The following is a 25,584-nucleotide window of genomic DNA, read 5'->3' on the forward strand; positions in this document are numbered from 1 at the left end:
ATATATATATATATATATATATATCTGTATATATCTATACCTATATATATATATATATATATATATATATATATATATATATATATCTGGATATATCTATACCTATATATAATCATATATATATATATATATATATATATATATATCTATACCTATATATAATCATATATATATATATATATCTGTATATATCTATACCTATATATAATCATATATATATATATATATCTGTATATATCTATACCTATATATAATCATATATATATATATATATGTATAGATATATATTTTTATATTTATGAAAACATAGAACATATTCTGCTATGTGAAGAACATTGGAATGTTAAATATTTATATTTTTATGTTGAACTAGCACACGAGGAAATGCAATTTGGTATGCGCAATTTGTAGGGTGTTAGTTTTTTTATCTACTTTTCGTGCTCCACTGAAGTCTATGTGGAAATACGTTACTGTGGTTGCAATATTCTAAGTTCGGCTTTTTGCATATGTCGGGTGAACGCTTGTACAAAAACATTCTACTTTCAACTTGCAATACGCGCACTAGTCTAGCGGAGTTACCGCGCCAGAGGAAGCACAAACCATGTCTCCACTCGTAATCTAGCCCCCAGTGAGCACGTGTTTTTAAACCACATAAAATAATATATTAACTATGTATAGATTTAGAAATCATAACATATAGATCAAATAAATGACTTTTAAAGACAAACATTATCTACAAAAATTGTAATTATTTAAGTAAACATAAAACATTCATTGCCTTTCATATTCCATTAAAATGTAGGAGATATCTGCTGCTTTTAGGGCAGGTTTTTGTAGTGTAAATTGAATGATTATTTTGGTGCTGTACCAAGACAGGGACATTTCATGTCTAACAGCCAACTGTTTCCATCTGTAATGATATGTTGTTTTACAAGACAGAATCTTTATCTGATTTATTGTAGTAACCACAACGATGTTACTGTTGTCAGACTTCCCACAGAACATGTGCTAAGACGCTGTACCTTTGTATAAACATTCCACAGTCCTCTGTTTAAATGACAAATTAATGAGCAGCATAAAGATTTTGCTATTTCTGACACTAAGTGAGATTAAAAGGCTCTATAACTACGAGGAGCAAAAGGAAATAGAACAGGTGTACAAGATTATTTATAAACTAATCAAAGCTAAATTTTGGAGGAAAGAGAGAGCGAGCGTATATTAAAGGGACATGAAACCCACAATTTATCTTTCATGATTCAGGTAGAGCATACAATTTGAAACATTCAAACTTACTTCTGTTATTAAATGGGCTTAGTTCTCTTGGTAGCCTTTGTTGAAGGAGCAACAATACACTACTGGGAGATAGCTAAACACATCAAGTAAGCCAATGACAAGAGGTACATATGTTTAGCTACCAATTAGCAGCTAGCTCCCAGTAGTGCTTTGCTGCACCTTAGCCAACCTAGGCATGCTTTCCAACAAAGGAAAACAAGAGAACAAAGCAAATTAGATAATAGTAGGAAATAGGAAAGTTGTAATTTTCTTAAAGAAAATTTTGAGTATCATATCCCTTTAAAGGGGCAGTCCCTGTTAAAACGGCTATACTTTATATAGCATAAGTACTGTGTCTTGTAACACTCCCCATAGAAGTCTATGGGGAGAGGGAGTGCGACATGCAGATGTTAGCATACCTGAGGATTTCACTCAAATAAAAACTTTTTACTTTCAACTTGTAATATAAGCAAAAGAATAGGAGTAACTTGAGTGGTGTTAGCGCTCCATAGAGCTAATATTTTGGGCTCCACTTGTAATCTGCCTAGGCGCCTGATTTTGCCTGTCTGCTAGTGACTAAAGCAGGCTGCACATGCTCAGTTGCATTCCTCCTATTTCTGGAAGATGAAAGGAATGTGTACAAAATAATGGCTCGAGCAGTAGCCTTCCCATTGGCTGTTATGTTCTCTGCTGAACATACAAAAAAAAAGTTCCAGTTGGGGGCAGCCTTGGAAGGTTTTGTCAAATCTTTTTTTTATATTCCTTCGCTATAACAAGTACGAATTTGCTTTATAAGCTAAATACTATCTGTAAGGCACAACATACATATACGAGATACATTTTTTAGATTTTAACATATGGTATAACATTTTTGTAGGGGCAGTCACATGACACCTAACTAAAGTAGTGCACAGCATAATACTGAAGCTTTCACAAATCATGTGACATTATTCCCATGGAAAACGATTAAGATTCTTGGCAACAAACAATACCAGTACTTGCTATCCTTCCTCAACCCCCCCCTTAATTACATAAGTAATTATCCTCACGTGCACACTTTTGTTACATAATACCAAAAAGGTTTGGAATAGGACACTGATAAGGGGGGGGGGATAGAGCAGGCTACACTTGGCAACACTAAAGTGTAAGTAATTTTGCAGATTTTTTGAAATGTTAAAATACTTATTTCTAGGATGTTGATCGGAAGGAGAGACTCCTCCCTGGACCACTTTCCTTGTGCCATCCTGGCACCCCAAACAGCTCCCCATCCTGTTAGACTGGCGTCCCTGGTCACAATCTCCCAGGACAGTCGCAAGAAGGATGTCCCCATGGACAGTTGCTCCGGACGAATCCACCAAGAGAGGGAGTTTCGAGTCTGAACATCCATGGATATCAGCTGTTATAGATCTAATTGATCGCCTTTCAACTGTCTCAACATGCACAATTGAAGAGGTCTGACATGGAACCTGGCGAATCGGATAACATTTATGCTTGACACCATGAGATCTATCACCTCCATACATTGAGCCCCCGACGAGCTTGTGGAGGACTGAAGGGCCAGATAGATGGACGCAAGCTTCCTGCGCCGCTGATCTGTGAGAAATATTCTCATGGACATAGAGTCTATTATCGTGCCCAGGAACTCCACCCTATTGCTAGGAACCAGCGAACTCTTTCCTGAGTTGATCCTCCAACTGTAAGATTGGAGCAGAAGAAGAAGAGTCCTCGAATGATCCTCTGTGAGGCTGAGTGACGGCGCCTGAACCAGGATGTCGTCCAGGTAGGGCACCACCGCAATGCCTCTAGATCTGGCCACTGCAAGCAGCACCCCCAGAACCTTTGTGAAGACTCTCGGGGCCGTCGTCAGACCAAAAGGAAGGACCACAAACTGAAAGTGTTGGTCCAGAAATGCAAATCTTAGGAACTTGAAGTGGTCCCTGTGGATTGGCACATGAAGGTAAGCGTACTTCAAGTCTATAGTCATTAGGAAACTGTCCCTCTTGATCGTTTCCATTTTGAACGATTAAACACTTCAGGTCCAGAATCGGACGGAATGTGGCCTCCTTCTTTGAAACCACAAAAAGGTTGGAATAATACTCCAGACCCCTTTCTGCTAGGGGTGCTGGCACGATAACCCCAAGAGAGGAGAGATCTCTCACACACTCTAGAAAGGCCTCTCTCTTCTCTGGTCTTGAAGACAGGTTTGACAGGAGAAATCTGCCCTCAGGCGGATGGGATCTGAACCCTATCCTGTAACCCTGGGAGACCACTTTTAGAACCCAAGGGTCCTGAATGTCCTAGAACCAAGTGTCTGAGAATAGAGATAATCTGGCCCCTACGTGATCCGGAGACCGGTTGGGGGCCGCCCTTTCATGCCGATTTCGTCTCAGCGGGCTTCTTGCTCTGCTTAGACTTATTCCAAGATTGAGCCGGCTTCCAAGATCCCTTGGACTGGTCCGCCTTTGTGGCGGATTTGCTGGCACTGGGCCTTGTCCACACGAAAGGAACGAAAAGTAGATCCTTTAGGCTTAGCCTTTTTATCCTGCGGTAGGAAAGCTCCCTTGCCTCCCGTAACCGTGGATATAATCGAATCCAATCCTGGACCGAACAGGATCTTTCCTTGAAAATGCAGGGACAACAGCCTCGCCTTAGAGATCATGTCCGCAGACCAAGACTTTAGCCACAGAGCCCTGCGCGCTAAAAAAGATAAACCTGACACCTTAGCATTCAGGTGAATAATTTGCATATTGGCATCACAGTTGAAAGAATTGGCGCTCTTCAGCGCCTTAATCTTCTCCTGTATCTCGTCGATGGATGTCTCCCCCTCGACCATTTCACACAGGGATTCACACTAATATGTCGCAGCTCCAGCGACCGCCGCAACGGCCGCTGCTGGCTGGAAAACAAACCCTGTGTGCTGAAACATCTTTCTCAACATGTTTTCTAGCTTTTTATCCATGGGCTCCTTAAACGACGAACTATCCTCAAGGGGAATAGTCGTCCACTTCGCAAGCATAGAGATAGCCCCATCCACCTTAGGGATGGCCCCCCCACAGCTCAAGCTGAGAGTTCGGAACGGGAAAGTTTTTTAAAAGAATAAGAAGGGGAAAAGGAAGAACCTAATCGCTCCCATTCGTTCTTAATAATATTAGCCATCTTAACAGGAACCGGGAAAGACTGAGGTACTATCCTGTCCTTGTATACCTTGTCAAGCTTAGGAATCGCAGGTTCCTCCTGTATCTTAGGTTCCTAGAACCTCCAGAGTAGCAAGCACCTGCCATAGCAGAAAGCACAAATTCTCCATCCTAAACCTATAACCAGGCTCCTCCACCGCCGGAGGTTTAGATGAGACGGATTCCAACCCAAAAGGGGCCTCCTCCGACGAGTCGGAGTGGGCCTCATCATCGTATAGAGCCTCTGGATCTCCCATCGGCGAGGACAAACCCTGGGCCCGGCTGCTATGATAAACCCTAAGCTTGCGCTTAGCAGAACATGGTAAGGCATGGATCACTTTCGAAACCGCTGATTCCAGTTGGTCCGCAAAGTCTGACGGCCAATGAATCTCACCCGAAGAAGTAACGGCTGGCCCCTGGAGCGCTGCATGTGTAATCGGAGATAAATGTAGGGAACGCACGTCACGGGACGAAGAACCCTCAGAGGTTGACGGCTCAGTAGTACTAGGCATCCGTTTACATTTAGATGTTGCATGTGGAACATAGTTGAGCAGGCTGAACTACCAGAACCTCCTCTCAATAAACACAGGAATGAGACTTTATTAAGGAAGGAGAGACTTCCAACACGTCAGAGTCCTCCTTCGCTTGAGCTTGGTTAGACTAACTTTATTTATTAAAAAGGCACCTTTAGATCACCAATGGCAGGGGCACTCACCACCTCCTAGGACCCAGACTACAGAAACCGCTACGTCTCCTGAGCCACAGATCAACGAGAAGGATAGAAAGCCACACCCAGTCACATGGAATGCCTGGCAGGACCGCCCCTGCACTAGGGAAAAACACGCCAAAAAATGGCCGCGCAAATCTTCCGCAAGTAACCTGAAAGTTCCACACATTGTCAGAGCCTCATCTTGCACATAACGCAGCAATGACACAATAAACAATATCATGTACACCCCCCTGTTCAATAATCACCCTTCCAGGAATATTAACCCTTGATTCTGTAAAGATAAAAAGGCACCACACTGTGACCCTGTCTTCTATGTTATCATTATTAATAAAAAATGAAACAATCTTACCAGAATCTACGCTGTGGAACAGGAACAAAAAAAAAAAAAAAAAAAAAAAAACGCTATCTAACCGCTATCTAAAAAAACCTTTGTAGTTGCAAGAGTAGCTTAAAGGACATAACATCCACTAAGTTATATAAAGATCGCACTAAGCTATTACTAATAGCGGATCGTACAACAAAGGAGGAACATTTTTCTAAAGCTCTTTATTTGGAAGCGGCCACAGCGGCCAATATAGAGTTTATCTATTGATTATGTAAACAACTTGCACATCCTTCTAAGGGATAAGGACACATAGAGGTTGGTCCTTTTTACCCAATCAACACTCTCCAAAAATATTCTCCCCAATGAGACGGATCACCGCACACGACCCTGAAGTCCAAAGTTACCCGCTGGTCAAACATCACAGTCAGAAGAACAACGGACTGCCGTGTGATTCCTTTACACCAAGACGGGGAAAGGTAAAAACATTTTAATAAAAGCTAAGTCCAACAGATATAACTTGATCACCTCTGGATCGTAAGCACTTATTAATTGGAGGAACATTTTATTACTAGAGACCTTTTTATCAGAGACAATTTGTTTTTTTATCAGCATTTTTTCCGTTTTTTATCCACTGCAGTGTGATACCATCGTTCATTTCAATTTATGAATTCATTTAAATCAACGCATTACATCTTTTAACGTTTTTATTTGTATAAGCACAACTATTTAAGTATACGTTTATGTTTTTTTATTTTTTATATAGACTACAATAAATAACTTCAGTCTTTCACACTGCTTACTGTTGATTCGCTACAGGTTTTTACAAGAAATTAGTTACACAATAACATTATTAAATAAATTGCTCATCTCACAGTATTGTATCTTTCTAACAGATTCAGATATTTTGTATATAATTAGTAGCTCTCTAGATTGTTTCCACAGGCTTTTGTCCCGGTTTTTATAGAATAACTATTTTAAAATTTATGTTACCCTTTTGTATATTTTACATTAGTCAACTGTGATTTCGCTTATAGAGCTTCTTGTTTAATAATAAACATTATTATATCATTAGTCTATTTAGCATAGAGATACTTATCTCATTATAATCCACTTTATTCCTGAGTAGCTCCCCTGCCTGTTTTAACTTATAGGAACACGACCCTTCAAATGTGACAGGTTAGTAGCCTCGCTCCTGACATGGACTTGAGTGAAGAAAGCAGGCAGAGAAACACGTCAATGCTGATTGCTAATGGAGCTGTTAATATGAGTCGGGATGGTTTCGCAAAAAGACTCTCCCTGCATCTCTGGACTCTAACTTTCGCCCAGGCTCTCACTGAGAGGCTGACAGGACTACTTAAAACTCCAGTCCCACTGCGAAGAGTACTACCCTCCATAAGAGACTACTCCGAAAATCCGGCACTCCTCTGCCATCCTCCTGTGACGAAAGGCAAAGAATGACTGGGGGATGAGGGAAGTGGGGGAGGTATTTAAGCCTTTGGCTGGGGTGTCTTTGCCTCCTCCTGGTGGCCAGGTTCTTAATTCTCAATAGTAATGAATGAAGCCGTGGACTCTCCTTTAGATGGAAACAAACTTTTCCCTATGCTATCCAAAATTAAAAAAAAATGTTTGGCTAGAGTTTCACCTTAAAAAAGTGCCTGTTCCAACTTACATACAAATTCAACTTAAGAACAAACCTACAGAACCTATCTTGTATATACCCTGGGGACTGCCTGCATATATATATATATATATATATATATATATATATATATATATATATATATTTGAATTATGGTGGAGATAAAAGCATAAGATTAAAATCCTTCATTTCATAAAAGTAAGAGCCATATAATTATTGTATAGAAAATTATATTTGCTAATTTTCTATGCAACAATTCTATAGTTTGTTCTTATTATAAGTACATACTTGCTCGATGCTTGTGGATGCAAAAAGAATGAGATATCACTCTGGTAAGAATGGGCAACATCTATGGCTAACAACTTGTATAGAGACATAGCTATGTTATAGCTTAGTCAACCAGACCAATGTGAGCATCCATTACAGGTAGAATGAATGACATATATTTTCTATAATATCACATAAACTGTAACATGGATGGTACACAGGTAAGAACATTCATTACTACTGATTATTGAATGCAAAGTTTGTACTTACTTAAGAGCTGAAAATGCAAAACCTTTCAGGCCATCCTTGCACCTGTAAGAAAAAACCTGTATGTGTTATTGTGTTTTTAAAGCTTTACGATATAGATTCTATGCAATACTTAACAATATTTACATGATAATAGTATTATTATTATTATTATTATTATTAAAACAACAGAATTAGGATATTTGATTAAAATAGATTTCAGTCATCCAAATCATTTTTTCCTATTGAAAACTGAATTAAAGGACCAGCAAATACAGTAGATTTGCATAATCAACAAATGCATAGTAAAAAAACAATGCAATAGCACTTGGTCTGAACTACAAATGAGTAGTAGATGTTTTTCTGACAAATGTCAAAGTTATGTATTTTCCCACTCCTTCTGTATCACGTGACAGCCACCAGCCAATCACAAATGTGTATAAGTATAGTCTGTGAATTCTTGCACATGCTCAGTGGGAGCTGGTGACTCAAAAAGTGAAAATATAAAAAGACTGTGCACATTTTGTTAATGGAAATAAATTAGAAAGTTGTTTAAAATTGCATGCTGTATCTGAATCATAACAAACAGAAGAAAAGTCCAGCACACTCACCATATGTGTTCTTGTGCATGCCCCAGATGTCTGCCAACATCAATATACAACCAAAGGAAAAAATGAATGTAGCCGCACCAGTAAATATCAGCAATATAAAAAGGCTTTTATTTCCAAGCTATGAAAAAGTTAAAACGTTTCGGGAGTTACCCCTCAACAAGATGCAACAAGAGGCAACTCCCGTTGTAACTTTTTTAATAGCCTGGAAATAAAAGCCTTTTTATATTACTGATATTTACTGGTGCGGCTACATTCATTTTTTCCTCTGAATCATGAAAGTTTAATTTTGAATTGAGTGTCCCTTTAAACTTTAATTTAGCAGAATTAATAGCAGAGTTGCTTTGTGTATCAGTGAAGCATTTGAATGTAAATATTTACTAATATAGAGGTAACTCCAACCTAGGTAACTCCACGTGCGTGAGCACAATGTTATCTATATGACACACCTGAATTAACACTATCTAGTGTGGAAAAACTGTCAAAATGCATTCAGATAAGAGGTGGAATTCAAGGTCTAAGAAATTAGCATATGAACCTTCTAGGTTTAACTTTCAACTAAGAATACCAATAGAACAAAGCAAAATTAGTGATAAAAGTAAATTGAAAAGTTGTTTAAAATTGTATGCCTATCTGAATCATGAACGTTTATTTTGGACTAGACTGTCCCTTTAAGTACATGACTGATCATAAAAAATATTCTATGGGAAGGTTTAAATGGACATTAAAGACAAAATTAAACATGGTTTAGATATAGCATGCAATTTATGCACATTATCCCTGAAAATAAAAAAGATGGTTTGATCTATACTGTATGTTGGTACTAAAAACGTCAGATATAGTATATAGTCATTTTTATTAATTACAGATAAGGAATACATCTCTGTTCAATAGAACTGTGTGAAATCTACTAATTTTACAGGGCTTACATATTATCTCCTGAACTTAACTGATATCCTTACAATAAAGTAGACATGACAAATGTGTAAAATCGTGCTCTATAATTTTGCCTATTCACTATAAGGCAGGCAGTTATCTACAGATATCTACTCTAAAGAGATTATCATGGCAGGTGTGAACTGTACAAATTCAAGTGAACCAATTATATGGATCTCAAATATCGCTGGGACTATTGAAAGTGAACAATTGAATTGAAAATTCTATGTACCCATAGAACGTATGCATCATGTTATTTAGACATCTGAACTACTTCACAAAGCAGGACTTCTGAAGACATACAGATAATATTTGGAAGCCACCAAGGATATTCAATTACACTTAATGAAGTTAAGTGGTGTGTTTACAATATATCCATCTTGCAATAAAAATCTTTGCTATATGAGGATTACCAAAGGTAGTAATATTCTTACAACACAGAGAGGAATGACAAAATGGTACTGCAGTTGAAATCCCCTTCTAATTTCCATTTATGTATCAAACTATTTATTACTGATATTTATTTTATTAATTCCTGTAAGGGTAAGAGGCAGTAGATACTAATCAAACAATAAACCAGATTACAAATGGCGCGCAAACGTTTTTACAATCGAATGCATGCAGGTTAAATTGCTCTCATATTACAAGCTGAGTGCTATCATGATAGCGTGAGCGCAATTATGATTTACGCTAGAATCATTACCGCAATCTCAGAGCTGTGGTTAACTGTCACATGAGTCAAAAAAGTGTCACAAAACACATTTACTCCTTAACGACCAGCGCCGTAAACTGTAGGACGCTGGTAGTTATGCTCTTAAGGACCAGCGTTGTACCCTTCTCTGCATCGGACAGCGGTGGTGATGATCGTTGGTGGTGTGGGAGGGTGAGGAGGGAGGTGGGTGGACCGCCCATTGCTGGAGGGGGCAGGAGCGGGTGGGACATCTACGATACGGAAAAAAAATTAGAGCAGCAGTGAAGGGAAAGAAGGAAGGGGGAGGAGGGGGAAGGAGGGAGAGGGGGATCCTATGGTATAAAGGGGTGGGAAAGCGATCTGGGAGGGGGGTAGGGTAATGGGGGGGCAGCTACACTACAAAAAAACAAGTAATAAACATTGCAAACTGGGTACTGGCAGAGAGCTGCCAGTACCTACGATGTTGGCTAATAGGTAGAGGGGCTGTTTTGGGGGGATAAGTGAGGTTGGGGGGATAAGTGAGGTTTGGGGGCCATTGGGGGGTGGAGGGAAAAGAGCTGTTTGAGAGGGGTCAGGGAGGGATCAATGGGTGAGATGTGTCAGGTGGAAGGGTAAGCTATACACTAAAGCTAAAATTAACCCTACAAGCTACCTAATTAACCCATTCACTGCTGGGCATAATACAAGTGTAGTGCGCAGCTGCAATTAGCTGCCTTCTAATTACAAAAAACAAATGCCAAAGCCATATATGGCTGCTATTTCTGAACAAAGGGGATCCCAGAGAAGCATTTACAACCATTTGTGCCATGGTTGCACAAGCTGCTTGTAAATAGTTTCAGTGAGAACCCTGAAGTTTGTGAAAAAGTTAACATTTTTTTTTATTTGATCGCATTTGGCGGTGAAATGGTGGCATGAAATATACCAAAATGGGCCAAAATCAATACTTTGGGTTGTCTACTAAAAATAAATATATAATTTTGATGTGTTTAAATGTGCTTAATACGTGTGGTATTGATAATAGAGATAGAAAACGAACGTTATCCAAACTTCTTGGGACTGGAAAATTTTTGGATTTCGGAATAGTTTGGATTTTTTAATATTTGCATCTTTAAATTAGGACAGTTTGGAGAGGGGGTGGAACCAAGTGTAAACAACAATGTCCTATGTCATTTGGGTGATATTTACATATCATAATACATCTTATACATGTAGTACAAAAAAGGAAAAAATGGAGGAAAGGGGTGAAATAATCTCCAGGAGAGATCTTTAAAAATTAAAGATTTATCTCAAAATATCCCCTGTCAGGGTGTAAGCACAGGTAATAACAATTACAAAATAATTGTATATAGACATACAAAAGAAAAGTGTGCTGAGCCCTGTATTTTGAATTTAACTTTTACCACCTTAACAAAAATAAATATAGTGTTGAAAACCAATTTAAACTCTCATATCCACATACATATCTATCGGCTAGATTACGAGTTTTGCGTTATGAGTGAAAAAGCAGCGTTATGGCTCTTTTTCACTACCGCTGGTATTACCAGTTTTGCAGGTTTATCTGTACCGCACACTTTTTTGGCCGTAATGCAACATAACTACCGCAGCTTTCAAAAAGTCCTTTTTCAATGGGACTTCCATAGTGCCCGTATTACGAGTTTGCCTGTCCGGCCAAAAAGTGAGCGGTACAGCCTATACCATCAAGATCCGTACAGTAAACTGAAAGTCAGTAGTTATGAGTTTTACGCTACAAAGCTGTAGTATAAAACTCATAACTAAAGTGTTACAAAGTACACTAACACCCATAAACTACCTATTAACCCCTAAACCGAGGCCCTCACGCATCGCAAACACTAAAATAAAATTATTAACCCTTAATCTGCTGCTCCGAACATCACCACCACTATAATAAACATATTAACCCCTAAACCGCCGCACTCCCGCATTGTAAACACTAGTTAAATATTATTAACCCCTAATCTGCTGTCCCTAACATCGCCGCAACCTACATTACTGTTATTAACCCCTAATCTGCTGCAACCAAAATCGCTGCCACTATACTACGTTATTAACCCCTAAATCTAACCCTAAGTCTAACCCTAACACCCACTAACTTTAATATAATTAAAATAAATCTAAATAAAAATTACTATCATTAACTAAATAATTCCTATTTACAACTAAATACTTACCCATAAAATAAACCCTAAGCTAGCTACAATATAACTAATAGTTATATTGTATCTATCTTAGGTTTTATTTTTATTTCACAGCTAAGTTTGTATTTATTTTAACTAGGTAGACTAGTTAGTAAGTAGTTATTAACTATTTATTAGCTACCTAGTTAAAATAAATACACATTTACCTGTAAAATAAAACCTAACCTTAAACTACAATTAAATAAATTACATTAATGAAATACAATTAACTAAATTACAAAAAAACCACTAAATTACACAAAATAAAAAAGAAATGATCAAATATTTAAACTAATTACACCTAATCTAATAGCCCTATCAAAATAAAAAAGCCCCCCAAAATAAAAAAACCCTAGCCTAAACTAAACTGACAATAGCCCTTAAAAGGGCCTTTTGCGGGTCATTGCCCCAAAGAAATCAGCTCTTTTACCTGTAAAAAAAAATACAAACAACCCCCCCAACAGTAAAACCCACCACCCACACAACCAACCCCCCCAAATAAAATCCTATCTAAAAAACCTAAGCTCCCCATTGCCCTGAAAAGGGCATTTGGATGGGCATTGCCCTTAAAAAGGCATTTAGCTCTTTTTCAGCCCAAACCCTTATCTAAAAATAAAACCCACCCAATAAACCCTTAAAAAACCTAACACTAACCCCCGAAGATCCACTTACAGTTTTTGAAGACCGGACATCCATCTTCAACGAAGCCGGGAGAAGTCTTCATCCAAGCGGCAAGAAGTCCTCAACGAAGCCGGGAGAAGTCTTCATCCAAGCGGCAAGAAGTGGTCCTCCAGACGGGCAGCAGTCTTCATCCAGACGGCATCTTCTATCTTCATTCTTCTGACGCGGAGCGGCTTCATCTTCAAGACATCCGGCGCGGAGCATCCTCTTCTTTCGACGTCTACTGAAGAATGAAGGTTCCTTTAAGGGACGTCATCCAAGATGGCGTCCCTTGAATTCCGATTTGCTGATAGAATTCTATCAGCCAATCGGAATTAAAGTTGAAAAAAATCCTATTGGCTGATGCAATCAGCCAATGGGATTGAGCTTCAATCCTATTGGCTGATCCAATCAGCCAATAGGATTGAGCTTGCATTCTATTGGCTGATTGGTATCCCCTTTTTACACCCTTTTTTCCCCTTCTCTTTCTTTCAACGCCGTAATGAAACATATATGATATATGTAGATATTCTGTTTGAATTATATTGTTTATTTATAGTAGATAACATGTATGCATGGGTTGCATAACATGTGGTGATTGGAATTATCAGAATGTTTATGGTTTATCATGACTTATGTGATATTTGTCTTTCTGTGTTGTTTTTTTTCCATGTTTTCTCTTGTCATGCAATTTGTCCATGGAAAACCTGAATAAAATGTTATTATAATAATAATAATAATAATAATAATAATAAACAAAAAAACAACAACTGTATACTCTATACATGGGTTTCATGTCCCTTTAATTAATGGGACACTTAAGTCATAATAAACTTTGCCTATTGCCTTACCTTTTCAATGTGCACTTGTTTATTATGCAATTTAATGCATTGAGTGCAATATATTTTTATTATTTATTTTGTCCCCATTGCGTGTAATTTAGCTCTGAAAATTTAGCAATTTCTATTTCTTAGGTCTTGAAACGCACCCTGCTGACTTCTCAATGCTAACACTGCTACATATCTGTCCTCAATTGTCTTTATCAGATAACAACTTCAAAACAATGCATTTTATACTAACTTTATGACAGTAGCTAGTCTTGTTGTCTGTGCACTAAAGCTTAGATTGGCTCCTTCAAATAAGACAAATGATGACCAATGTAGTTTGGTAACTGAAAAATAAATGCAGTAAAAAGAATGTTGATTTGTTAAAAAAATAAAAGTGAAGACTTGGTTGATATGTTTTTCTATTTTAACACAGAAATTACTTGTAACTACAAGGGGGTAGATTTATGAAATGTCGGGCGGACATGATCCCGCTACCTGACATTGATAAATGCCGACAGCATACGCTGTCTGTATTTATCATTGCACAAGCATTTCTGGTGAGCAGGGAGTGTCTAGCACTAGCAGGGAGCGTTAATCATCCCGATCTCAGAGGTGGCAGACGAGTTAAGGAGCAGCGGTCTTAAGACTGCTGCTTATGTTTCCGGCGGCGCGAAAACAGCAGCATACACTGCATGATAAATTTACCCCAAGGTGTTTACTGTCCCATTAAAGAGATATTCCGGTCAAAATTTAAATGCAAATAGATGAATTACATCTTTGAATAGAAACATATTTGCAATATAACTTTATTAGCAAAAATGTTTCTTGTAAAAGCTAAACATTGTATTTTTCTCTGCATGTGCATGTGAAGCATAGCTAACTAGATATTCTCAGTGCACGTGCATTTTAAATACTGCACCTGCTCAAAGTGCACGTGGGGCCTATATCACGGAGCATACTTAAATACACTCTTGAAACATCTATAGCTTTTACTAGAAGCATTTTTGCTAATATACAGTATGTCTATTGCAAAGATGTTTCTATTCAAGCTTGAAATTCACCCGTGTGTATTCCGGTTTTGGCTGGAATGTCCCTTTAAGCACAGATACACATTTCATGAAAAAGTACAATTTCCCATAGTCCCTTTGCTCTTCGCATTAGTGTAATGCAGTAATTTGCCAGCAGATGTCCACATTTACCACAAAAACTGTTTCAAAGCTGGAGCCGTTAAAGTATGAGAGTTTGTACCATTGATGGCCTGCTTAAAAGTATATGCAATAATAAATACAAACCCCTTTTTATATGTTCCTTACTGTTGGCCAAAGAAAGGTCAAAATAGATTTGCATTAAATCCCACAGTGATCAGATTTCTGATGTGCCCCGCAGTACAATAAACACAATTCTTTCACTATTTTTACAATCTCTGGTTTCTAAAATACAGGAGTGTCTGATCCTTGAAAAATGTGCAGACAGACTTTTAGTCTCATCTGACTTAACAATTTATGTCACTGCTCTCCAAAGTCTATAAAGTAATCTTTAAAGGGACATTAAGCTATATTTAATACTTGCATAGTATATCAGTAATTAATCCATTATCTGGAAACAAAATAAATGTTAAATGAATTTAAAACTAATTTTTCCAACAAAACTTGCATTTATTTGCAGTCCAGGGGCACACCCTTTGAAAAGGCTTTTGGGTATGTTTATCATATCTCTTCTGATGTGGCTAATTAGTAATATATCCTATATAATAAAAGGCCAAGTGTGTTTGTCCAAAGCTGTCATGCGCAGTAGGACAAACACACCTGGCCTTCCAACTAACCTGCCTTCTGGTGTGTGGTGGAGTGGGCGTGGCCGGGCGGGTGCGACATGGGCGAGGTCTGACGTAGCGCAGGCGGGGCCGGACGTGACGCGGGCGGGGCCAGATGCCGGGGCCGACTGCCGAGACAGAGAGCTCTAAAGAGGGGGGATAGAGAGAGCAGAAGAGTGGGGATAAAGAGAGGGGGAGAGACAGCAAAAGAGAGGGGGAAGAGCACAAAAGAGAGGGGGGAGAGAGCACAAAAGAGAGGTGGAGAGAGCACAAAAGAGAGGGGGAGAGAGCACAAAAGAGAGGGGGGAGAGAGCACAAAAGAGAGGGGGGAGAGAGCACAAAAGAGAGGGGGGAGAGAGTGCAAAAGAGAGGGGGAGAGAGCGCAAAAGAGAGGGGGAGAGAGCGCAAAAGAGAGGGGGAGAGAGAGAGTAAAAGAGAGGGGGGAGAGAGAGAGTAAAAGAGAGGGAAGAGAGAGCAAAAGAGAGGGAAGAAAGAGAGAGCAAAAGAGAGGGGGGATAGAGAGAGAGCAAGGGATGGGACCGCTGTACTGCAAAAAATGGCCCATGTACACGGGCTTTAGGGCTAGTATATATATATATATAAATAAACAACTCTACTTGTCAAACAATTGTTGGGTAGAATGTTGCAGGATGAGAATTTTGAATCATATAGGAAGTCATTGAAAGTAAATTGCAACCTTTTTTGCTACGTATAATGTGAGATTATAGTGGACAATTGACATGCTTTAATTTGTTAGAGTATGTAACTTTAGCCCTAGCAACCATGCAATAATATGTGTTTAACCGCTGCAAAGAGGTTACACACATAAAGTAGCGATCGGGAGCCACAGAACACCCAATTAGCAGCGACGGCTACATCATAACAGATATGGCAAACATGCTGGAAGTAAGAAGGAGTGCTTAGCCCGATGTACTGTAATTCCCCCATCTACACTATTTTTTTTTGCCTCCGCCTGGGGGGTTGAAGTGGGTCACCCTGCTGATCCATTGGCATCCACCCCAAGTGAACCCCCCAGGCAGAGGTAAAAGAGATAGTGAAGATGAGGTAATTATAGTGCATTGTATATATATTTGACGCAGTGACTCGAAGCGCATGCACTCTGAGGGGATTTATAAACACAGTCGCTTGGGTAATGTCCGTTTACCCGGGTAATACTAGAATTACCCAATATCTGACTTTACCCAAAACATATATATATATCTACACATGCTAATTTTGTATGCCTGGTTATCACTGCGAGAAAATATTGGTATTTTGTGTCATTTTTGTTCAGTATGTATCTCTACGTAAAGTTCTTCATTTAAAACTATTTTTTTTTATTTCAATTAACTAAAATAGATCTTTTGTCGTGTATCTTGTCACTTAATCCATACACCTTCAGCATGGACTCCAGCAATAGTTGACATTAGTATTTCAGAGTCCCCATAGAAGTGTATTGTGTGGAGCACTTAATGCATCCGTGCTATCCGACAACCAAAACTTAGCGCTCCCTAGACTATCGCTTGAGTGGTACAATATTAAAGAGAGGGAAATAGTAAATGCAATTGTTCGCTTAACTCAGAGAAAAACAGACAATTCAATTCAAATCCTACCTAACAAATATGCTTGGCAGCAAGAAATATTAAAATATTATTGCGTTGGTGTAAATGTCTTTCTCCGATTCTCGTGCTGATTTAGTCAGAGTTACAAACTGCCATTGAATGTTTATATTAGAAAAAATGACTCGAATGACAGAAAGAGAAGTGACAGGGAACAACTTCAGGACCGCAGGAGGAAAGCGAAATCTGACACTTTAATTCAAGAGATTTACATGTTCAGCAAAGTAGTCGTTTCTTGTAACAATCACATATCCTGCAGCAAGATTATGTTCAAAACTGTTTCAAACATGCTAAGATTGTGTATTTTTTTGAGGTATTAACCAATGCCATAAGTTCAATAAATTCCTCCGTCGTGTGCATTTAACATGTAATTACTTCAAGCTGCAGAAAGTATGTATATGTATACTTGTTATACAATGGCCTGTTTTGTTTTACTGCCCAAATTTGACTAATATATAAAGTATGAGGGTTTTTTTTAATCAGGTGTGGTGGGATTTCTTGCTTTCCCCATTAATTTATGTCTGTTAATGTTTCAGTCCTGAACTTTCGTGTGCAAAGTTAATTTAATTAAATATTGTCAAAAAGACGTTGTGTTACTGGTGGTTACGTGTGTGTCAATAACATATTATTTATAGCATGGCGCCTATTTCCAAGGCCTGGCACGGGCATATGAGATGCTGTTTAAAAAAAAAATAATACATAAATTCAACATTAGAATTCAGAAACAAAGGCATTGCTGTTTTTTTCTTTTTTTGCTCTAGAACACTGGCTTTCAAACCTATTCTCAGGCCCCCTAACAGGCCAGATTTTGAGGATATCTGCACTAGAGCGCAGGTGAAATTATCAGCTGATTAGTAAAAATAATTATTAACCTGCTGTCTCCCAAGGTAATCCTGAAAATCTGTCCTGTTAGGGATAGCTGGGGACAGGTTTGAAAACCTCATGCATGTATGAACTCGCAGTATATATAATAGAAAAAAAAAATTCACAAGTTCCTTGCACCTGTATCCAAATGATACTACTCTGTGTAAAATGTATGTTACTATGTTACCTAGATTTACTCTTCAACAAAGGATACCAAGTGAACAAAGCAAATTTCATAATATAAGTAAATTGGAAAATTCTTTCAAATTGTATGCTCTATCTGAATCATGAAAATGTCATTTTGACTTTACTGTCCCTTTTTAATATCGCTCAGAGTGCATTAACTAACAACTTCATCACTCTCTACCTGAAGCTAATCTCTGGATCCTGAAGGTTTGCAGACCCAGACTGGTTTAGTGAGTTAAAGGGACATTTTATTATTGCACTATTGTTTGTCTATAATTACACGTTTAAAGGGACATGAAACCCAAAATGTTTCTTTCATCTTTTAGAACACACAATAAGTTTCCAATTTACTTCTATTATCAAATGTGATTCATTCTCCTGCTATCTTGCAGCAATGCACTACTGGGAGCTAGCTGTACACATCCAGTGAGCTAATGACAACAGGCGTGTATGTGCTGCCACCAATCACCATCTAGCCCCAGTAGTGCATTGCTGCTCTTGAGCTTACCTAAGTCTGCTTTCCAACAAAGGATTCCAAGAAAACAAAGCACATTAGGTACCAGAAGTAAATCGGAAAGTTGTTTAAATTTGCATGCTCTATCACATGCAAGTTTAAAATCCCTGCAAAGGGATTAAACACATAGTTAAAGTCTGCTCAAGAGCAGCACTGCATTACTAGGTGCTGGCTGAAGACATCTGGTGAGCCAATGACAAGAGGTATATTTCTGCAGCCACCAATCACCAGCTAGCTCAAGTAGTACATTGATATAACTTATACGTACTGTACATATGCTTTTCAATAAAGGATACTAAGAGAATAAAGTAAGTGTAATAAAAGAAGAGAAAATAAATGTGCCATAAAATTGTGATCAAAGTTTAATTTTGGCTTTCATGTCTCTTTAACTCTTTAACTTCTGAGCCATTTCCACCCCTGTGTTGCGCTGCTTTGGAGTTTTAGGTGCTTATCATATTTAAACACCCCTGTAGGTTTTTAGTGAGAAACCCTCGCAAATTACGTATTGCTTTTTTTTTAACAGCATTTAACATTGCACAAGCATTTCTGGTGAAATGCTTGTGCAATGCCGCCCCCCCCTACTCACTGGCGGACAATCGGCCGCTAGCAGGGGCTGTCAATCATCCAAATCGGATCTGGTTGCTTTCAATCTGCCACCTAAAAGGTTACGGACAAGTTAAGGAGCAGAGCTCTTATGACCGCTGCTTCTTAACTTCCATTTCCGGCGAGCCTTAAACGATGGGGCTCGGAAACAGCATCCGCTGTTTAATAAATGGAGCCCAAAGTAAATTACCGTTTGAAGTATATATAATCACATGAGAAATATATAACAAAAAATATGAAATGCACATTTTAATTAAAATTCTGATAAACATAGTTGTAAACAAATGTGTGTGTGTTTCCGCATATAAAAAAAGCATAGGGGCTCTTCACTAGGACCACAGTGATTTATTAAAGCTATAGCCAGTGGTTTAAAAACAAAATGCTTTCTTACCTGATAAATTAATTTCTTTCATGGTGGTGAGAGTCCACAAGTCCATTCAACTTGTGGCCACTAGGAGGAGGCAAAGATTCACAAGACTCCAAGAGTACTCAATCCCTCCCACCTCTCTGGTAAGCCAGTTTTAGATATAGCCAAGCCTGGAGATGTAGAAAGGTAGGAAAGCACAGAGCAAGAAAAAATAACTAAATTGAATGAAATCAGGTGGGACTCCTGAACTCTCCCCATGAAAGAAATGTATTTATCAGGTACATTTTGTTTTCTTTCATAAGTTGGTGAGAGTCCACACATCCATTACTCCTGGGAACTAAAACCCAAGCTGTCAAGTTCACAAGTACCTAATTTCAAGACACTGCTGCCTGAAGAACTTTCAGAATTTAGCCCTTAAAACCAACTTATCCTGGTAGAAAACAAGATAAGGAGGCTTACATGAAAGAGCAGACAACTCAGAAAATCTTCTGGCAGGAGAAATTGCTAAAAGAAATAGGACCTTCCTAGAATGTCTAAAGTAGGTTCAAATGGAGACCTGTAAAACTCTTACAATCAAATTAAAGGGATATTCCAGCCAAAATTGGAAACCACATGGGTGCATTTCGAAATTGAACAGAAACAATTTTGTCATATACATGTATTAGCAAACATGCTTCTAATAAAAGCTACAGCTGTTTCAAAAGTGTATTTAAGTATGCACCGTGCACCAGCATTTTAAACACAGCACTCCTCAGAGAGCCTTAGGTGCTTGTATCATCTGGTAATGACTCAATTTGTTCATTACTGACATGATACAAGCCCAACTGATGATCTGAGCAGCAGCATTATTTAAAATGTGGGTGCAGTGACAATATCTAGCTACACTTCACATGCACGTGCAGGGAAAAATGTTAACACTAAAACAGTGATAACTTTTACTAGAAGCATTTTTGCCAATACATGTTAATTGCAAATATGTTTCTATTCAAAGATGTAATAAATCTATGTGCATTTAAATTTTGGCTGGAATGTCCCTTTAAGGCCCCAAGGAGGAGGAACTGGTTTAAAAGGACAGTTTACCCTTTAATTTGTTCCCAATGATCCATTTTGACCTGCTGGAGTGTATTACATTGTTTAAAAGTAGCTAGTTTACCTTTATTTCCGAATTTGAAATAACTGATTTATCCTGTGGTATGTCTTCCTGTACTGAAATTTTCTATACCTAAGTCCAGGCTATTGATGTAAACACAACCAGCAGAAGAAATTAAACTTCTGGTTGGGTATAGAAGAAATAACTAATAAAATTATAATTTTCCATTCTGATATAACAAGTCATTGGAAATACATTAAGAGAAAAATAATGTTACGGTATAATGTCCCTTTAATGACTGGCTTCAACCTGACTAAAACCTGAACAAAACTTTGAATGCCAGGAAGTTCAGCAATTTTCCTGTGGTATAAAATCGAAAGAGACAAAATTTGACCCATTAAAGAGCAAGCAGATAAACCCTTATCTAAACCTTCTTCTATGCATTGAAGAATTCAAGGAATACTGCAAGAATGACAAATAAGCCTTGTTTTTAACCAGGAAAGGAAAAAATGTCATACCTTGTGATAGATTTTCCTAGTGCCAGGCTTCCTGGCCGGGATCAAGGTATTTAAAAACAAAACAAAAAACATTGTTGTTTCAAAATTATGCATTCAATCTCCAAGCCTTCAAGTTAAGAGACTCAAATTCTTGATGATAAAATGAACATTGGGACAGAAAGTCACGACAAAGATAAAGAGGTCATGGAGGAAAGCTAGACATCAGCAGGCCCATTTATCAAAGGGCTTGCGGACCTGATCCGACACTGCGGATCAGGTCCGCAAGACCTCGCTAAATGCGGAGAGCAATACGCTCTCCGCATTTAACATTGCACCAGCAGCTCACAAGAGCTGCTGGTGCAACGCCGCCCCCTGCTGACTCGCGGCCAATCGGCCGCCAGCAGGGAGCTGTCAATCAACCCGATCGTATTCGATCGGGTTGATGTCCGGCGATTCCTGTCCGCCTGTTCAGAGCAGGCGGACAGGGTTATGGAGCAGCGGTCTTTAGACCGCTGCTTCATAACTTGTGTTTCTGGCGAGTCTGAAGACTCGCCAGAAACACGGCCCTTCAAGCTCCGTACGGAGCTTGATAAATGGGCCTGCTGGACTAGGTCCGCAAATCAAGTTCTGTATGGCTAAAATGGGGCAATCAGGATTACTGATGATAGCTCTTGCTTGATTCAAGCTATCACTCTTAGAAGCAGAACAGTTGGTGGAAAGATGTATGCCAGACGAAAAGACCAATGAGCTACTAGAGAGTCTATAAACTCCACCTGAGGATCCCTGGATCTCGCAAAGTATCTGGGAAGCCTGTTGATTAAATGAGAAACCATCAGGTCTATCTCTGGAAGACCCCACTTCTCTATAATCTGATTGAAGACATCCCAATGAAGAGACCATTCCCCTGGGTGAAGGGATTAATGAATGAGATCATCTGCTTCCCATTTGTTCACACCTGGAATATAAATTGCAGAACAATGCACAGATAGTTTTTTTACCCAATTTAGAATCAGAGAGACCTCCTTTATTGCTAGGGAAATGCAGGTTCCCTAGTGATGATTGATATAAGCCACAGCTATGATATTGTCTAATTGAATGCGCATATACGTTTCGTCTTTCAGGAGAGGACAGCTCTGAAGATTGCATGGATTTCCAGTACATTCATTGGAAACCTCGCCTTATGAGGGGACTAAACTCCCTGTGCTCTACTGGACCACCATACTGCTCCCCAACCTGAGAGACTTGCATCTGTCATGATTATTGTCAAAGTTGGATGGACAAAAGATGACCCCAGAGAAATGGACTGTTGATCTATCCAGTCCATGTAATCCTTGCACTATTGACTTAGGTTGCAAAGTTGAAGAGGTCTCATATGAAAATGGAATGGCATCTGATGCTGCAATCATCATACCTAGCACCTCCATGCATTAAGCTGCCTTAGGGTTGGAAACTGACTGTAGTTGTCTGTAACTTTAGTCTGCTCTTAACTGTTAAAGACAGTCTTATTGATATTGAGTCTATAACAGCTCCCAGGAAAGTAACTTGGTTTGAGGAGGCAGAGAACTCTGTCAAGTTTCCAACCATGTTATCAAAGAAACAACACAAGATTGTTGGTATAAGATACTGCTAAAGGTAAAGATGGAGCCTGTACCAAGATATTGCCCAGGTATGGGGCCGCCGAAAAACCTTGAGCTCTTATTAAAGACAATAGCATTCCCAGAACCTTGGTAAAAACTCCGGGAGCTGTAGCTAGACTAAATAATAGAGTCTCAAACTGAAAATGTTAACCCAGAAAAGCAAATCTGAAATACTGATAATGCTCTTTGTGGATTGGTATATGAAGGTAGGCATCCTTCAAATCTACGGTGGTCATGTATTGGCCTTGATGAACGAGAGGAAGGATAGTGCAAATTGTTTCAATTTTGAAAGAAGAGGAGGGCTTTTTTGACATGTTGGACTTGTTCCAATTGGAAGATGACTTCCAGGAAGTTCTGGAAGAATGATTCTTTTGTGAAGAAGAAGAGTTTTTGGTTCTTAGATTGAACAAAAGAATGAAAACTATTAGGAGCCCTGTTTTCCCCTTGAATTTTTGTCTTGAGGGAGAAAAGCTCTTTACTTCCGGTCACAGTAGAAATTATTGGGTAAAGCTCAGGATCAAATAAAATATTTCCTTGAAAAAGAAGAGCCAAAAATCTGGTTTTTGAAACCATGTCAGCTGACCATGATTTCAGCCACAAAGCTCTTCTGTTCAAAACTACTAACATCATATTTTTGGCATAAATCCTGATAATGTAAACAATTGCATCACAAATGAGGGCATTAGCTAACCTTATAAGATTTAAACAATGCTGAAAATCAAATCATCATCTATAGAATAATCTGAAATATGGTCAGATAAACTGTCAAACCAAACAGCAGAGGCTGCTGCAACACAGGCAATACTAATAACTCGCCTGAAAAAGAAGCCCACGTGCTGAAAAGCCTTTCTGTGAAATGACTTCAATTTTCTGTCCATAGGATTCTTAAAAGAAGTACTATCCCCTAATGGAATAGTAGTACACTTTACCGAGGTGAAAACGGCTCTGTCAAATTTAGGGATAGTTTCCCAAAGTTCTAAATTAGAAGATGGTAATGGGGACATCTTTTAAATTTTGAGGCTGTGGGAATCTATAGGAATATCAGGCCTTGACCACTCTTTGGTAACTGCATCTGTGACAGAAAAAACCTCAGGAACATTAGCATTAGGTTTGAAAATTAGATTAAGTTGGTTAATAGAAGTTTCCTCATCAGGTTTAGGTAAAGTACATGAAACCTCCTTTAGTAGTGTACAAAGGTGTTCCAGTTTAAACATAAAAGAGGATGAATCTGAGTCTTGCCCTGTGACTGTGGGTTAACCTATTTCTGAAATGTGTGAGGATATGCCTCTTCAAAGCACAAAATATCTCGGTCTAACATTCAACCTACAGTGGACTTATCTTCCTATTCTGAATCTCTAAAGGTTAGATCAGCTAAAAAGCTTCTCATTGAAGAATCTGAGCACCTAAATTCTTCATTGTCCTACTGGGAAGCAAAGATAAGACTGGCTTATCAGAGAGATGGAAGGGATAAAGTACTTTTGAAGTTTTGGGAATCCTTGCCTCCTCCAAGTGGCCAGGATTTGAATCCCAGAAGTAATGGACTTGTGGAATCTCGCCAACTTATGAGAGAAAAGGGGCTTCTGGGCTTTAAATCAAGGGATCCTGGGGGTGGGGGGGGGGGGGGTGGGGGGGGGGTGGTTCTAGCCTCTCTGAAGGAGCAAGTAATTTCCTTTAAACCATGGTTCATGAGGGTTACTAGGGCTTAAGGTTGCTGAGATCAAGGGGTTTGAATATTTACCCCCTCAATCCAGCTGCCTTAACTGTAGAGTGTTTTATAGGTATATGTTACTTTGTCATGGGGCCCAGATTACATAATAACCCAAAAATATGGTACCAAATTGTGCAAATACATTCATTGGTGTAAAGACTGTTTCGCTCTATGATATCACTATTGCATGATAACTAAACAAATGTTAGCTGTATGTTGACAGACTGACAGAATTACCTACAGTGTAGAATGGTTATTTTATTTTTATAAAAACATGATGATCTTAATATTTGCAGTGATAAAATAAAATCATAAAATGCCAAAGAATGTTCTTAATATGGAAACAATCATTCTGCATCATAACATATGCCAAAGTGACAAGCTGAGAGCTTTATAGTCCAGCCAGAGTTAAAATGTTCAACCATCTGGACAATAACTAAAGTATGTCTAAGCAAAAACAAAAACAGCACTTTTTGGGCACACAGCAACAGCATGTATTATGGAACTTCCTTTACCTTGTTATTGTTAAAGACTAATTATTCAGAAGAACACAGTTTCCAATACAAAACAAAAGTGAGGCAATGAAACTGGCAGAAAAATACTAGAATCTAGGTTATCAACAGCACTATACGGATGACGACAAAAGGGATCTGACAGTTTGCCCAATAAAAGGAAATGAAAGGAAGGTGCCGCTTCTATTCTTGTGATACTTAATGATATAGTAGCTAGAGCTTTATTGCATTGTTCCCATACAACTTATAACATCTTACAATATTGTAGTTTAAATAAAAAGTTAAAGGGACAGCATATTGTAAAATTGTTTTCCCCTTAAAGGGACATTGTACACTAGATTTTTCTTTGCATAAATGTTTTGTAGATCATCCATTTACAGTTGTGCTCATAAGTTTACATACCCTGGCAGAATTTATGATTTCTTGGCCATTTTTCAGAGAATATGAATGATAACACAAAATCTTTTCTTTCACTCATGGTTATTGTTTGGCTGAAGCCATTTATTATCAATCAACTGTGTTTACTCTTTTTAAATCATAATGACAACAGAAACTACCCAAATGACCCTGATCAAAAGTTTACATACCCCAGTTCTTAATACCGTGTA

At 38.5% G+C, this 25,584-nt stretch overlaps 1 protein-coding gene across 1 annotated transcript in view; it reads right to left on the minus strand.

Moving 5' to 3' along the window:
- TMEM135 (transmembrane protein 135) overlaps nt 1–25,584 on the minus strand; it is an 898,466-nt gene that overhangs the window by 85,851 nt on the left and 787,031 nt on the right. The window contains exon 7 of the mRNA XM_053708634.1: nt 7,677–7,718. Within this exon, the coding sequence (XP_053564609.1) occupies nt 7,677–7,718 (42 nt within the window). The remainder of the gene's footprint in view (nt 1–7,676; nt 7,719–25,584) is intronic.

The sequence above is a fragment of the Bombina bombina genome, chromosome 3 (assembly GCF_027579735.1).
Source record: "Bombina bombina isolate aBomBom1 chromosome 3, aBomBom1.pri, whole genome shotgun sequence".
NCBI lineage: Eukaryota > Metazoa > Chordata > Amphibia > Anura > Bombinatoridae > Bombina > Bombina bombina.